The sequence below is a fragment of the Rousettus aegyptiacus genome, unplaced genomic scaffold (assembly GCF_014176215.1).
Source record: "Rousettus aegyptiacus isolate mRouAeg1 unplaced genomic scaffold, mRouAeg1.p scaffold_m13_p_16, whole genome shotgun sequence".
In the NCBI taxonomy this organism is placed as follows: domain Eukaryota; kingdom Metazoa; phylum Chordata; class Mammalia; order Chiroptera; family Pteropodidae; genus Rousettus; species Rousettus aegyptiacus.
The window spans coordinates 38,125,650-38,140,926 of record NW_023416291.1 but is presented as its reverse complement, the minus strand read 5'-3'; the positions used below and the strand labels follow the sequence as shown (position 1 = coordinate 38,140,926).

Sequence of the window (15,277 nt, the reverse complement as noted above, 5' to 3'; positions counted from 1 at the left end):
GATTTCCAGCGTCTCTGCCTTTTGTCCTGGAGCTAAGCTGAGCACGCCGGGGCCGGCGGCGGTGGCATTGTGGGGCCGCCAACCGTAAGATGGCTGCCAAGGGCTAAAATGGCTGCCAGCAGCGCCCGGAGCAGCGCCCAGAGGCGCGTGGCAGCCGCCTCGCCTGCGCCGGTCCTCGCTCCTGCTTGCTTCTCTACATGGAGCTAATAGTAATAACAGCAATAACGTTCGGGGCAGTGTCCTGGTTTAGAAGGATTTCCTGTCTGTCGCGCTCTCCTGGAGCCCCATTTGTCTCTGCCTCAGTCGCTGGCCCACCTCCATCTCTTTGTCGAGTTCTCGCTCGTCTTTCTGTCCCTGGGCTGGGTGTGCGCATGCGCGAGGCTTTCTGTCTCCACCTGGCCATTTTCAGAGGGGCAGGACGGCTCCCCTGGGGCGGACTCCACGGCTTCTTCCGTCTCCCTCGCTCCACTGACCCAGGCCTGGAGGGCTTGGTGGGGACCGAGTTGCTCCCGGGACAGGTGGGGTTGGTAGCAGGGACCTCTGGGCAGCAGAGGTTGGAGCATATGACCCCTGCTGAGCTCCAAGAGCTGGGTCTGGGGTTCTGCACTTCCTGAGTTAGGAATTGGGGGAAAGGGCAGCCCTAGGAGGCAGCAGGCTCAGGGCCTGGGTCCAGGAAGGCCCTAAGGTGAGCTGCCTGCTGCCTTGGACCCTCACCTCCCTCCAGGTCAGATGGGGCTTAAATCAGACCTAGAAAGCCAGGAATAGGCGAAGGTAAGAGTGACAGAAAATTCACACTCACAAGATGCCGTGGCAGAGAGGTTGCCCTCCCTAGAACTTGGGAGGAAGTCCTGTAGGTTCTCTCCAGAGCAGAGAGTGGCACTAGCAAAGAGGTAGCCTGGGGTAGGATTAGCTGTCTCCAGACCACCATAGGGTTGAGTGCATGGGGCAGTGCAGAAGGACACACCCCCAGCCGGAAGGGGTGAAGGGACCCCATTAGCACTTTCCTTTTAAACCTTTGTTTTCTTTTTTTGTGATGAGATTTATTATTAATTTTTGGCATTAAAAAATAATAAAAGGTAAAGATGGGGGAAGTGGGGCCTGAAATGGTCCTTGGGGGGCAGCCTGTCTTGTCCCACTGGCCATACTGAGGCAGGTAGCCAGGAACTGGCCTGAGCCGTGATGGAGCCTTTGCTCTGAGAAGGCTGCCATTCTGCCTGCCAGCCCCTGTGGGGGCCTGTCTCGCCCTTTAGGAATCGCCTTGCTGGTCACTCCCCCCAACATGAGCAGTTCAGCTGTGAGGCCAACAGGCTGACCACAGGATGGTGGGGGAGACCCAGGAGGCAGGATTGCTCCAAAGAATTGGGCAAAGCTCTGGCCAACACTAGTGCCCAGTTTTCCTGATGCCACCCCCTTGTTGTCCCCCTGCGAGCAGCTGATTCTTTACCAAATGCCTGCCTTCCTCCTGCCCCACAACCTGCCCTGGCCCCCCTCCGTCACCCTCTCACCAGCTGTCATGCCCAGGCAGGCATTCTGGAGGTCCCCGTCGTGCCCCTGGCACACAAAGCTTTAAGGACCTGGGGGGTGGGGATGGGGGGCTTTCCCAAGCTCAGCAAAATATTCACACACACACTCCACCCTGCCCCCAGTCCTCTGCGAGCTCCCACCGCACAATGGGCCCTTGTCTCGGGGCTCCCTCTGAGCAGCTGTGGCACTGGGGCATGAGACAGCCCAGACAGGCTGGCACAGAGCGGGCGACGGCATCAGGGCAGACCTCCCCCCTCCGTGTTGCCAGGCACTGCTTGTAAGCAGAAAGGTGAGGTGGGGGTGGGCAGGCAGACAGGAATGGCTCTAATTAATGAAGTGAAGGAAGGACGGGGTTGCTCTTCTGGGCTTTGGAGCCGGGTGGAAGATGGAGGACCCTTAGGTCCATCCCAGCTGTGCAGAGGTGATCGCTGGCTTCTCTCCTAGGCACCCTCCTTGCCCTGACTCTTGGCCAGTGCTGCCCATCCACAGGCAACTTTGCCCCCAGCACACATCGGGCTGTGTCTGGAGGCAGTTTTGGTTATCACAACTGGGGTGCTACTGGCAAGTAGTGGGTAGAGGCCAGGGATGCTGCCAAACACCACGCTGTGCCCAGGACACCCACCACAGTGGGGTTGTTCTTTCCCCCTCTTCTGGTCTCACAGGTCTCCCTGGGTGGCTTGGGGAGGGAAGGAGGGAAGGGGGGAGGGGGAGAGTGTTTACAGGGCTAGAGAAGTAGCTATTTGTGGAGTATTTTGGTCTTGACCTATCCTCCCACTTTGTGTCTTCTGCAGAATCCGGACAATCAGATAGTTCAAACCAACAAGGAGATGCGGACATCAAACCACTGCCCAACGGTCAGTGCTCCCTGGCCCACCTGCTCTTCCACCCACAACCTCCCTCTTGCCCTGCACCCCATGCCCCCCTCTGCCCTCCCACGCCCTGGCTGACCTGTTCTTCCCTGGTTCTTCCCTTTTACTCAACTGCCCGTCCCAATTGAACTTTGGCTGCTGGCTGGAAGGGAGGGGGCTCACCCACCTGGAGCACACTCCCTCTTCCCTTAAGACTGAGGACTCCTAGGGGCCAGCCTGGGGCTGGGACACAGGGCTTGGGAGGGACCAAGTGGGGAGGTGGGGAGAGCTTTGTGGAAACAGGCAGGCAGCGCTTCCTGGGTTTGCCTGGACTCACTCACTCTTTTCCCTCCTTAGGGCACTTAAGTTTCCAGGACTGTTTTGTGACTTCGGGGGTCTGGAATGTGACAGAGCTGGTCAGAGTATCACAAAGTAAGTGAATTTTTCCTCCCGGGCCAGGACTGAGTTGGCAGGGATGGGGCTGAGGAGGTGACCCCCTGCCCCACTGATGAGTTCTTGCCGGGGAGGGGGCAGACAGGCTTTCCTGAGACATGGCCTCATTGGCACCAGCCTAGGCGGGGCTGAGGCATCCAGAGAGCCCCATCTCTAATCTCCACTTTGTAGGAAAAAAGTCACAGCTTAAGGGCTCTTTTCCAGTAATGACCCTGAGGCAGTAGGAAGTTTCCTCAGCAGGTTTCATGGTAAACTTGCCCTGGGTCTTATGGGGAGCTGCTCATGGCAACAAAACAGGCCCCGCCAGGCCTCCTGCACCTTTCAAAGTAACCCTCTCACTTCTTCCCAGCTCCTGTTGCAACAGCATCAGGGCCCAACTTCTCGCTGGCGGACCTGGAGAGTCCCAGCTACTACAACATAAACCAGGTGACCCTGGGGCGGCGGTCCATCACGTCCCCTCCTTCCACCAGGTAAGCCTAGCACCCCAGCCTTCCCCTTGGCCCCAGGCCATCTTGAGTATTGTGGGCAGCTATACTGCAGTTCCCTGGGTGCTTCAAAATGTCACCCTTTTTTGAGGGCAATGGCTCCAGAGTACCCCTGAACTAACTTCCTGCTTTGTGCTGTCCTGTGCACTTGGCCCTGGGAACACAAACCTAAACAAGGCATGGCTCTACCAGTGGGCACCCAAGAAGGTGCCTCTCTTGGGGATGTGGCATTTGACCTCAGACACACAGGGGGCTGGTAAGGGCGTGAGTGCACATTCCAGATATAGAGTGTGTCGTCCATCCCAGCCGAGGCTGAGCAGGCTGGCAGGGCCACCCCTTGGAGGGCTTCAGAAGCCAGATGAAGATGTTTAGACTTAAAACTCACTCAAGAGTTTTAAGTTGGAGATGCTGGGGATGTGGTTCCAGAAAGCACCTTCAGCAGCCTCAAGTATAGATGGGACTGACATCCACTTAGAGCCCCCTGGCCAGGCTAGAGAGGAAGGCCTGAGTCCTAGAGGTGGGGAAGTGGCATGAGAGGGAAGGGTGTAGTTGGGAGATGTTTGGTGGTGGATATGGTGGGCCCTGGTCAGGGCCAGTCGTGGAGGGGAGGGTGGGATCCTGTCCCTTTTTAAAATAACTTGGATATTTTGCTTGAATGTGAGGTTATTGGTGTTCATTTTGATTGGTTTAAATAATGTATTAAATTTTATAATGTTTTCATATTTAGTAATATTTTAACACAAAATAAAATCTCGATGAGGGAGTTTTGTGGCATCCCCTTACATTTTTGTCCCTGATGAGTGCCTCAGTCGCCTCACCCTGGCCCTGGGGCTGATGGAAAGTAGAAAGTGGGGCCAAGGAAACAGTTGAGGTTCTGCCTACTTCTCTGACTTGGGCAGCTTGGTGGATCACAGTATCACAGACTGAGAAGGGGCTGGAGGAGAAGAAGGAGTGGGTGGGCTGGACCCAAGGGACTCTAGGGCTGGTCTGGGGTGGGCATTCAGTGAGTGCCCAGAAATGCTGCTGTCGGGAGGCACCTGCTCCCAACACGGAGGACCATTGGTGCAAGCTTCCTGGGCCCATGTCCCAGTACCTCGGCCCAGCCTCAGCCCACCTGATTCCTGACTTCCTTTCCTAGCACCACCAAGCGCCCCAAGTCTATCGATGACAGCGAGATGGAGAGCCCTGTCGACGATGTCTTCTATCCTGGGACAGGCCGCTCCCCAGCGGCTGGCAGCAGCCAGTCCAGTGGGTGGCCCAACGATGTGGATGCAGGTATGGGTGCCACGGGGCCTGACCCAGAGCAAGGGCAGCCCAGAGTCTCTTCTTCCCCATCAGTTTACCTGGTGATTCTCCCACTGTTGGTGGCACTGCCTGGCTTCTCTTGCCTCCTGTTCTTCCAAAGGAGGGCAGACCAGGCCGAAGGAGGGAGCAGAGGCGAGGAGCGGGCCTGTCCTTGAGTGGGCAGCAGAGCCCACGGCGTGGTGGGAGGAAAGCAGAGGCCTGTGGTACCCTGCAGTGGAGGCTGTGGCCTCCTCTTCAGAGCCTTCTCAGCCTTGTTCTCTTGGTGTTTCTCTAAGGAGTTTGCCCGGCACTATGGTCTTCATGATTTAAAGCAGTTTCTCAAACTCGGCACTGCTGATATTTGGGGCCGGAGTGTTTTACGTGTGGTAGGGTTTTGAGCAGCGGTCCCGGCCTCCACCACTAGTGCTAGTAGCACAATCCCCGCCAAACGTGACCACTAAAAATGTCTCCAGACATCGCTCAATGTCCCCCAGGGATGGTGGGACAGAAACTTTCTGAGCTGATAGAGCTCAGAACCACTGGTCTAAAGAGCCCAGCATCACAGAAAGGAGCAGAGTCCGATAAAGGGTTGTCTTCAGGTCTCCTGACCCTTGCAAACTACCCCCTTCCTAGGGAGCCCACCACCTTCACTTCTAGTCTTGATGGGAGGCGTGGGCAGACCTGGAGAGTCCAGGTGAAAAAGGAGATGTGTGGTGTATGCATGTGTGCGTGTGTGCATGCGCGTGCCGTCCAGGTACGTATGGGGAGGCTGGCTGCAGGATACTTCTGCCTGACACACTGGTAGTGCAGCCTGTGTGTGTCTTTCAGGTGTGGGTGTCTGGGTCCAGGAAGTGCAGCCTTGAGTGTGTGGGATGTGCACAGGGCACCTCTGCTCTGCTTAGGCCTGAGGACAGGGGCTTCGTTCTTCAGTCCAGGAAGATGAGGGTCTGACCTGATGGCGCTTTGTCTGGTGTTTTCCAGATGTTCCCCTAATGGGGAGGGCCAAGTGGATGAGCAGGGGCCCAGCTGAGAGAGAAGCAAGGCCGAAGGGCAGGGGGGCGCTCCTGCTTTCCTGCTGCCCCAGACACAGAATCAGCTTCTGCTCTCTGCTCCTGGGAGGAGGGGAGGAGGGCTTGCCTGCAGGCCTGGAGCTGAGGGAGGAGGCTCCACACCACCACTGAGGCTCTTCTTTGTGGACATTACTCCATGTGACTTTGGGTGCCCCTCCCAGGGTCTCCCAGTGGCAGGAGGGAACCTGGGCCAGCACAGCCCAGATGCTTCCCTGGGGAGCCTTGGGAGGCACAGAGAGAAGGGGTGGAGAAGGCCCTGAAGACTCCCCAGCCAAAGCCTCAGTTAAGTGATTGCTTCCAAAAGGTTTCACGGGCCTCGAAGGTGCATTCACCAAAGCTGGCAGCCCCCAGGCCCCTCTGCCCAGACCTGGTTCCCAAGGAGCCCTCCCCTCCAGGCTTCCGCTTTCTCCTTTCTTGGCTGTCTGTTGTAGAGCCCACCGTTTCTGCTCCTCTGGCGGTCCTGCCACGCACAACCCCCAGTGTCCTCCTGCAGCACCCCAGCTTCCTTGCTTTCCCCTCTTTTCCTCCTTACTCCTCTTCCCGTGTTGTTACCCTGTGCTGAGACAAATCGCCAATTAAGCAGCCCAGCTGCAGGACTGGAAACAGCTGGGGAGCCACTATGCAGCCACGGGGACAGCTGTGCACAGCTGGTGGGGGGCCTCCCCGCCCCCCCACCATGCCAGCTATCAGGTGGCACACAGCTGCTGCCAGATAACACCTCTTCTGGCAGCTGGGAGTTCGCCCTTCCCCCACCTCTTCCCTCTGTGGTTAAGATGATTCTTATTTCTCTGTTCTGAGGCCCCCCATCCCCCAAACTGCCTTGATTCATGCCTCAAAGATGGCAGCTCTGGAAATCAGCCCTGACTCCACCTTACCCATCCCAGCCTGGGTACAGCCTTGAGGCTCAGCCCAGATAGGAGACAAGCTCTCCTGGGAGACTTGGCCTGGGGCACTGCATCATTTGGGTGTAGTGCTCACTGGGCACAGAGAGGACCTTGGTTAGCAGCATCAAGCTCCTAGAGGGGTATTCTCTATGCCCCTGTCTCTGCTGAATGCCGCCTCGTCTCTGGCACTGGGAGCAGAATAAAATCCTGAACCGACCCAGCCTCTGGGTCCCATGGCCGAAGGAGTCCTTTCCTGTCCAGTTCTGTCCGCCTCCCAGGCCCCCTGAGTTTGTTATGTGCTTGTCAGGGGGCAAGATGGCTCTCTTCCCACTCACCCCTTGCCCAGCACACCCAAAAGCCTCATTTTCTTCTCCTGTCAAAAGCGCCCACTGCTGGCTGGTCTGGTCTGCAATAAAGGCCTGAGAAACAAGCCTGATGGGGCGATGGAGGCAGGAAGGAGCCCAGTGGGGGAAGGATCAACGGGAGGGGGCAGAGGAGAGAAGGAGAGAGTTGCTGGCTTCCCGCCTTCCCCTGCTCCCGCCCGGCCCAGCTAAACCTGCCCTGTGTTGCTGATTCCTCCCCCCAGGCCCGGCTTCTCTAAAGAAGTCAGGAAAGCTGGACTTCTGCAGTGCCCTCTCCTCTCAGGGCAGCTCCCCGCGCATGGCTTTCACTCACCACCCGCTGCCTGTGCTTGCTGGAGTCAGACCAGGTGAGAAACGGGGGCCCGGAGGGGGGCCATGGGGGAGGCTGCGGAGCACTGAGGGGCAGCTGGCCAGGTGAAAGGGCCAGGGTCCACCCAGGTGACAGCCCCACACTCTCTGAGGGGGCCATGGTATGGCAGCGGGTGGGCAAAGGAACAGGTCTTCCCTCTGCAGCATCACTGAGCGGTAAACCAGCTGGCTTGGGGCTTCCTTACCTCATTCCCAAGAACCCTCCCACTTGCTTCTCACTCCTCATGTGCTTGCGTGTGTGCTATGTACGTGCACGTGTGCCTGTGTGTGTGCATGCATCATGTGGGTTTGTACATGTGTGCCACAGCGAGTGTGTGCTGTGTGGATGTGAATGTGTATACATGTACATGTGGCATGCGGTACAGGCCTGCCCTGAGGCCTCCTCCGATGTCCACTATGAGTGCAGAGGCCTCGGGCCTGCCCGGTTCTCCTCTCCTCCTGCCAGCTGTGGCTGGGAAAGCTCAGGCATCTCCCTCTGCACTTACTTCAGCCCTTCTCTCCCAGCTCCCTGGCCAAGCCCAGGTTCTGGTTTCCCAGCACTGGCTCAGGTTGGTGCAGGGTGCAGATTGACAAGAGCACTCATAGGAGACCAGATCTCCTTTTTGGGGTGCCCCACCCTTTTCTGGACGTGAAGGGCCAGGCCAAGGGACCACCGGTGGCAGCTGTGCTGCTCTATAGTGAACGGAGCTGGCCACCGACTTGGGGGCTCTCTTGCTTCAGTCACAAGAGAAGGTGTTTGGCGGGGAGAGCACGTCGATGTGCCTGAGGGGCTGGCAGGCAGGAAGTTGTGGGAGCTGCGTCCTCAGCCTCACTGCTTCCTCACTTGCTTCTTCCCGCCCTTGGCATCCATCTGGCAGAAAGAGGTCTGGACTTTTTCTGGACACTGCTCTGTGTCCGCCCGCCATCTCCTGGGCCCTTCTGTAGGACAGAGAACAGCAAGGTTTACCCTCAAGCTTCCTCCTCGGGGGCCTCCTGGCTGGGAGCCCAGAGGCAGCCTGAGGTAGGGTGTGGTGGCTTCAAGGTGGGGGCAGGGAGCCCAGGCCAGGACTGCTGGAGGCGGAGGCCCAGCTCCACTCAGCTTTTATGAACTCCAGAGAGAAGCCAAGTTTCCTCAGCCCCCTAATGAAACAGCAAGAGTGAGCTGATTGGAAACAGACGGGAGGGGGAGGACTGGCCAGGGAAGAGCTGGGGCCTGCGCTGGGGTGGGAGTCGTGTGTGCGAGGAGGCGTGTGCGAGGATGCATGTGCAAGTGTGATAGGGCTGAGCATACAAGAATGTGGCCTGGGTAGTGGTGACCAGGTGCACACCCACTCCCATGCAGGAGAGTGTGTGCACACTGCGGGGGCCTGTCCTGCGCAGGCGTGGGGTCGCTGCTGCCTCCTCTCCTCCCTCGTCTGGGCTCCCACCCCGGCCCTGGACCCGGCTGAGGCACGGGATGTCAGGGGGCACCTCAAATCTCAGCTGTCAAGATAAATGACATTTTAATGCAGTCCTTTAGAAAATTAAAATTATTGCAAAAACGTCATTGAGTAAATATCAACATTTTAAATAAAAGACGGGACCGACCCCACACTTGCTTGACCCTGCCTCGCTCGCCTCACCTTAACCCCAGCCCTGGTTCCAGTCAAACTTTATTTATGAAGACAGGCAGCTGGTGTGCAGGCCCTAGTTTGCCAATTAGATTTTTTTTAAATATTGCATTCAAATGCTATTTATCTTGATTACTGCGTTTTTTGGTGCTGTCTCAACTTTTGCGCCAGAGGCCAGAGCCTCACTCTCCTTGTCCTGGTCCCGCCCTGCTCCTAACCATTCTCCCTTTTCGCCTGGATGCTCAGGGCCCTGACCAGCAGGTGCCCTCAGTTTCTGTCTTCTGATGCCCTTTTCTTCCTGCCCACTTGCATGCAGGGAGCCCTCGGGCCACGGCGTCAGCGCTGCACTTCCCCTCCACGTCCATTATCCAGCAGTCGAGCCCGTACTTCACGCACCCGACCATCCGCTACCACCACCACCACGGGCAGGACTCGCTGAAGGAGTTTGTGCAGTTCGTGTGCTCAGATGGCTCGGGCCAGGCCACTGGACAGGTGAGTCCAGAGGCCCAGGAGCCCCGCCACAGCTCATCTCTGTGTCTGTCCATGTGTGTCAGGGTCACAGGGAGAGGGCTCATGAACCAGGAGCCCACCTGGGGCTGGAGCAGCAGAGCGCCAGAAGTGTGAGCACCTCAGTCTTCTGGTCTGGGGTAGCGGTCTGTGTATCATGCGGGGGCCTCTCTATCACTGTCCAGAGAGGTGGCAGCAGTGGCTGGGTCCACCTTGTTTGGGCTCCTTACCCTCCTCACGGTCTGTTTCCCCAGCAGGAGTGTACCCATGAGCTGTCTAATCTGGGCCAGGTCCCTTACCTCCTAACACTCCTCTTAAACCTCAGGGCTGCAAGGATTTTATAGGTTCTAGACCAGGGGTTCCTAACCTCGGCACTGACATTTGGGCTACTCACTCTCTGTGAGTGTGGGATCCTGGACACTGTGGGGTGCTGGGCAGCGTCCCTGGCCTTCACCCACTGGAAGCCAGCAGCACTGCCCCCTCCATAGTCATGGTGATCAAAAATGTCTTGACCTCAGAGTGCCCCAGGGGCACAGGTGACAGGCCTGGGTCCACAAGGGCTGTCATGCAGACTCCTGTTGGCAGGACTCTCAACAAGGAGTCCCAGGTTGCTCCTGGTTCTGAAGCAAAGCCTTCCTCCTCAGCTGGAGAGAGACTGGCTTCCCACAGAGCTCTGTGGGAGTGGGGGGCACTGACCTTCTCTGTCAACAAGCCTTAGGATCCAGTCACTGACGAGCAGAAGTGCGGGGCCTCTCAGCAGAGGAATTATCTGAGATAGTGATGGGCTGGTTGCAACCCTCTGGTGGAACGGTGATCCTTGCTTAGTCTCTGGGAGACTACTCTGGATTGGGACATGGTGGCCTCTAGACCTGTGAGAAGGTTCTGGAGCCTCAGCAGCATGCTGCATTATGAGAAGGGCCAGGTCCTCTCCCTGAGCTGGTTCAGCTTGGAAGCCCACTGTGAGAGGTTAAGTGGGGAGGTGGCTCAAAGGGCCAGAATGGAGGAAGCCAGTCAGAAGTCCACGCCAGAGGACACCCAGGGAGAGCAGTGCTGCCTCTGGGCGCCCCGTGCAGGGTGAGAGTTTGCTGAGTGCTGGTGTGTTATTGGAGGGTGTCTCTTCATTCCCTCTTCCCTCCCTCCTGCTCCCCCTCCTTCCACTTTCTGGCTCCTTTTCCCCTTTGCTCTGTAAGGATTTCTCTTGCTGGCTCTTCGGCTTCTTAGCACACTCAGAGCCTTGCCTACCTCTTTGGACAAGCTCTGTTCACTTTTAGAGGCATTCAGAGAAAAACGGATGTGACCCCCAACAACTGCTGCACTTTCTCCAGAGATGCCGGCAGTGTCTATGGGAACTTCCAGCCCATGTCCCCAAGGGGCCTGGGGCCTGGCCTATGGATCAGAGAGGCCAGGAACCTCACTTTGCCTGACTTCTCACCCACAGAGACAGCAGGAGTTTAGAGTCATTGAGACAAACCTGGTGGATCAGCTTAGCCCAGAGAGGTAGTCCATCCCCTAGGCATCCTGACACCTGAGTCCTGAGCCTCTCCCTTGACTCATCCATTCAAGAGTAGAATTTCACTTGGCCTAGAAGGTTCTCTTCTCGAGGCAGATGCTTGCTCTGAGTAGACCACGGACAAAATGCTGCAGATGGAGAGACAAACAGCCAGCCACCCTGGTTAAACAATGGAGGCTAGCCTGGCTGGGCAGCAGCCTCTCTGGGTTTCCTCTTGTGGCCTTGTGTGCCTAAGAGGGGCCGGGATGTCTGCAGTGAGCCTGTTCCAGAGGGAGGCACCATGCTGTGAAGGAGAGAGTCAGAGGCCTGGGCTCTGCAGCTGACCTGGTGTTAGGGGATAGTCATACCAGGCTGCATTTGCTCCATGGCCATTGTCATAGCAGTAGTTATCAAGTCTCAGCATGCAAGAGAGTCACCTGGAGGCCTCACAAACACACAGGTGGCTGGGCCTCACCTGATTCTGATTCAGCAGGTCTAGGTGGGACTGAGAATTTACATTTTTCTCAAAGTTCCCAGATGCTGCTGCTTCTAGTCAAGGGATCCACTTTGAGAACCACTGATCTAGAGCTTAGAGGAGTAAATTCCTAACTTCTATGAGAATTTGAAGTTATAGATCATCTTTGCAGAAAGATATATGCATGTAAGAATTTTACAGATGACTTGCAGAATGGTTTCCAGGTGCCCCTATAGCTCATTCTTGGACCTTAATGTAAGGCCCTGATGGATAAGAACCAGATCAGTAAAGGCCAAGCCTACGTGGAGACACTAGTCAGATGAGATGCAGAAAGCAGAAAGAGGATGCCTGGTTAGCTGTATTTCTGGCAGAGAGAAGAGGCCATCAAGTGAATGCAGTGGAGAAGGTGCAGGGCCTGATGGGAGAGCACAACTCTGGGAGCCTCTACCAACGCTAGCGTGGCCAGACCCTCCTCTTCATCTGTCAGATGAAAGCGAGGCGCTATTCAGCCTCTAGTTTCTGTCTAGCTCTTAATTCACAAGATTTTAAGGCGCTACAAAGTCACAAGACCTTGAGGTTTTAAAAACCTCAACTCCTGCCCCAACCAGAGCTGAAACATTGTAGCCTAGTTGGAAGCTGCTTCTAAAAACCAAATGTTATAAATCAGCAGGTTTGATGTCCTGCCATATCTGGGTGGAATTAGCTTTATCAGGTAGGATTAGCAATTTAGATCCTCCGAGGCAGAGCCGAGCTCTGGGGACCAGAAGGAGGCAGAGGCCGCCCTGTGGGAGCAAGGGCTGCCTGGAAAGCGCCTGCGTCCCAGCACCCCAGGGGGCCCAGGCTCAGGATGGCCTAGAGAGGAGGAGTGAGGCTGTGATCTGTGGGGTTTCCTGCCCTGATGGAAAAATGAGATAGGGACCAGATAGGCTGTGGAAATGAAGGACGGCAGCTGCCTGTCATGTCTTAGCATCACCCCTGCAGAGCTGAAACTCCTCTGGCCTATGCCTGGAACTGAAGGGTCCATTTCCAAAATGATCTTTGGCACAAAGGATCTCCAGCCCAGGATACAGACAGGGACCAGCAGCCACTGTTGCCTTTGTCAAGGGCCTCTGAGTGGGCAGGAAGGATCAAGTTAAGGGAACTACTTGGTGGGCCAGTGCAGACGTACGCTGGTGATTAGAGGTGGAGGATGGTAGGTGGACCAGCCAGAGTTCAGAAGGGCATGGCCCGCACTGGCCAGCCATGGCGCTTTATGGTTTTAAAGTGAGGAAGGATGGACTAGTTGCTTCAACTCCATGGGACTTGAGTGCTGCATACCTGGGCCACACAGAGGTGATATTCCATGGCTTGCTGGGGAGCCTGGGTAGCAGTCTGCTCCAAAGGCCCCAATGAAGGTTAAGAACATCCTGGAAGAACAGGGCAGAGAGAGATGGGTAGTGGTTCTTGGAGTATGGCTGGCCTCTATGTTGAGGACATTGTTTTCTGAGCAGACCTTGAAGGGTATGGGAAAGGGTGTCCTAGACAGAGGGTTCTGCAGTGTAGCCCAGCCGCTTAGTCTGTGTTTGGAAGCCCCAGTCAGTATGCAATGAGAAGTATTTGGGGGGAGGGAGTATAGGAGCACGAGTGCTAGGAGACCCCGTCTGGCTTCCACCACGGGAGCCTTGAGTGCCCAGCCGGGGAGATCATATTTTACATCATATGCAGTCACAGCTGTGGAAGGTTTCAGAGAATGATAGAAATCTTTCAGGGAAGAGTATTAATGAGCCTGCTGGAGAGAATCCATAGGACCCCTGGAGTCAGATGGACATGGCTATGAACTTCAGGCCTCACCAGTAACAGCCGGGTGACTTTGGATAAACCACGGAGCTGTGCAGAGCTCCAGTTTCCCCGGTTGTGAAAGGGGGAGAACAGAGCTCCCCTCGCATCAGGGTTTCTCAGCTGTAGCACTGGCGATGTTTGGACTGATGGGCCTTTGTCCTGGCCCTTGGAGGATGTTGAGCATCATCCTCTGCCTCCAGCCATTAGGTGCCAGTAGCACACCCCAAATTATGCCAAGCAAAATGTCTCTAGACATGGCCAGTGCCCCGTTGGGGGCAGACTTACCCCCAAGTGAGAACTGCCTTACAGGTTCACTGGCGGATGAGACACAACGTGAGTAAAGCGCCTAGTACGGAGCCAGGCACCGAAGGCACTGAGCTGATGAGCACACTGTCGCATAGAGGAGACACTTTGTGAGTCTTATTGTCATAGTCTAGGCAAAACCAGTGATGACAGTAAAATGGGCTGGCTGGAGACATCAGTGGGGTAGGCTCCCCAAGGGTCACTCACCAGCAGGAGGAGGAGCACAGCAACCTCCTAAAGTCTCGTACCTGGCTGGCTTGGAGGCCAGAGCTTTGCCCCATGGGAGAGAGGTCAGTTTAAGATGAAAAGCTCTGGCCCAGACCCCTGAGCTTGGGCTGCAGGTGGTCCTTCGGGACACTGCCCAGAGAAGGGGGAGGTATATGCCCAGAACTCCAAGGAGATCCTGTAAGAGGCTGGGGACCTTTGCCCCTCTGTGGTACTTACATCCCCGGAAGCCCAAAGGCTGACATATGCAAGGGCACACATGGGGCCTGGAGGAGGAAACTGGAGTTTGAGGCACAAGAGGGAATAAAGGACAAGGAGTGGATGTGGTGACCCGGCGTCCCCAGCTTCTGAGGGAGTTGCTTGAAGAACCTCGTGGGAGCTGGAGTGGCAGCAATGGATTGTCCTCCTGGGCTCTTCTGTAGCACATAGGACAGCACCCCATCATCCTCAGGTTGCTGGGGGTGAGGGCGAGCCCCCCAGTGCCCAGCGTCCCCCCCAGGCCATGATGTGGGGTAGACAATGGCAGGCCTGCTGTTCTCAGTTGGGTCTTCTGGCCTCAGCCCAGGGATCCACAGAGGGGATACGTGTGTGTTTTCGAGGGACATGAGAGGGCGCATCTTTCCTGCCATAGGAGGTCTTTAGAAGCGTGTGAGTTCTAGATGCAGCTGCTCTGTGGTTAGTTGGCACCTTGGTACCTACAACACTTGCCCTAAGAAATAACAAACCACCCGTCGGACACTCCCCTTCCTCCTCCCACAACTTCCAAAGAGGACCACACATCACAAAAAAAAAAAAAAAAAAAAAAAAGAGAGAAACACCTGAGAGACCAAATCGAGGCCTCCCACCCTCATCCACCGGCGGAGGAGAGGACCTGTGCTGCACCTTCCACCGGGAGCGCGGCGAGCTGGCGTGGCCGCGCAGGGGAGCGTGTGTCTGTGTGTGATGTGCCTTCATGCGTCACTCTATTTATGTTGTTCGCAGCCCAACGGTAGCGGCCAGGGCAAAGTCCCGGGGTCATTTTTGCTACCGCCGCCGCCTCCAGTGGCCAGACCTGTGCCCCTTCCTATGCCTGATTCCAAATCCACCAGCACTGCCCCAGACGGCGCCGCCTTGACTCCTCCATCACCTTGTAAGTGGACGATGATACCGAAACCACAACGCCCAGTGTCCCTGGCCCATCCAAACAGTCTCCACTGCAAAAAGAAAAGTCCCCCATCCCTGCCCACCACCAAATCCCCACCAACCCGGAGTGCCACAGAGCCTCTCGCCTGGATGAGAACTGAGCTGAACCCCCCAATCACGGCCGCCCAGGCCTCAGTCGCACCAGCCAGCACCCCACAAGCTCCCCCCGCCCCGCCCGCTGCTCCCAGCCTGGGCTCTTGGCCCAGGCCCCTGGGGGGCGGGAGGGGGAGCAAGTGGGGCACAGGCCGGGGTGCTGGCTGGGGTGGGAGGGGACAGGGAGGCGCAGCCATGCCATCTTCATGCCTGATTGCTGTTTTTTTCGTTTTTCGTTTTTCTGTTTTTTCTTTTTTGATTTTTTGTTGTTTTGTTGTATCCCCCACACCAGGAAAATTAAATGTGACCACAAGGCG

At 56.5% G+C, this 15,277-nt stretch overlaps 1 protein-coding gene across 12 annotated transcripts in view; it reads left to right on the top strand.

Annotated features, from left to right (window-relative positions):
• NFIX (nuclear factor I X) overlaps positions 1–15,277 on the top strand; it is a 92,676-nt gene that overhangs the window by 68,693 nt on the left and 8,706 nt on the right. For 4 of the 12 annotated variants that reach the window (XM_036233835.1, XM_036233836.1, XM_016162041.2 and 1 more), the window contains exons 3-9: positions 2,316–2,378; positions 2,730–2,804; positions 3,175–3,295; positions 4,449–4,585; positions 7,135–7,257; positions 9,185–9,360; positions 14,667–14,814. In XM_036233835.1, coding sequence (XP_036089728.1) covers positions 2,316–2,378; positions 2,730–2,804; positions 3,175–3,295; positions 4,449–4,585; positions 7,135–7,257; positions 9,185–9,360; positions 14,667–14,814 — 843 coding nt within the window. The remainder of the gene's footprint in view (positions 1–2,315; positions 2,379–2,729; positions 2,805–3,174; positions 3,296–4,448; positions 4,586–7,134; positions 7,258–9,184; positions 9,361–14,666; positions 14,815–15,277) is intronic. The other 8 variants (XM_036233838.1, XM_016162045.2, XM_016162037.2 and 5 more) reach the window with 3 other exon arrangements.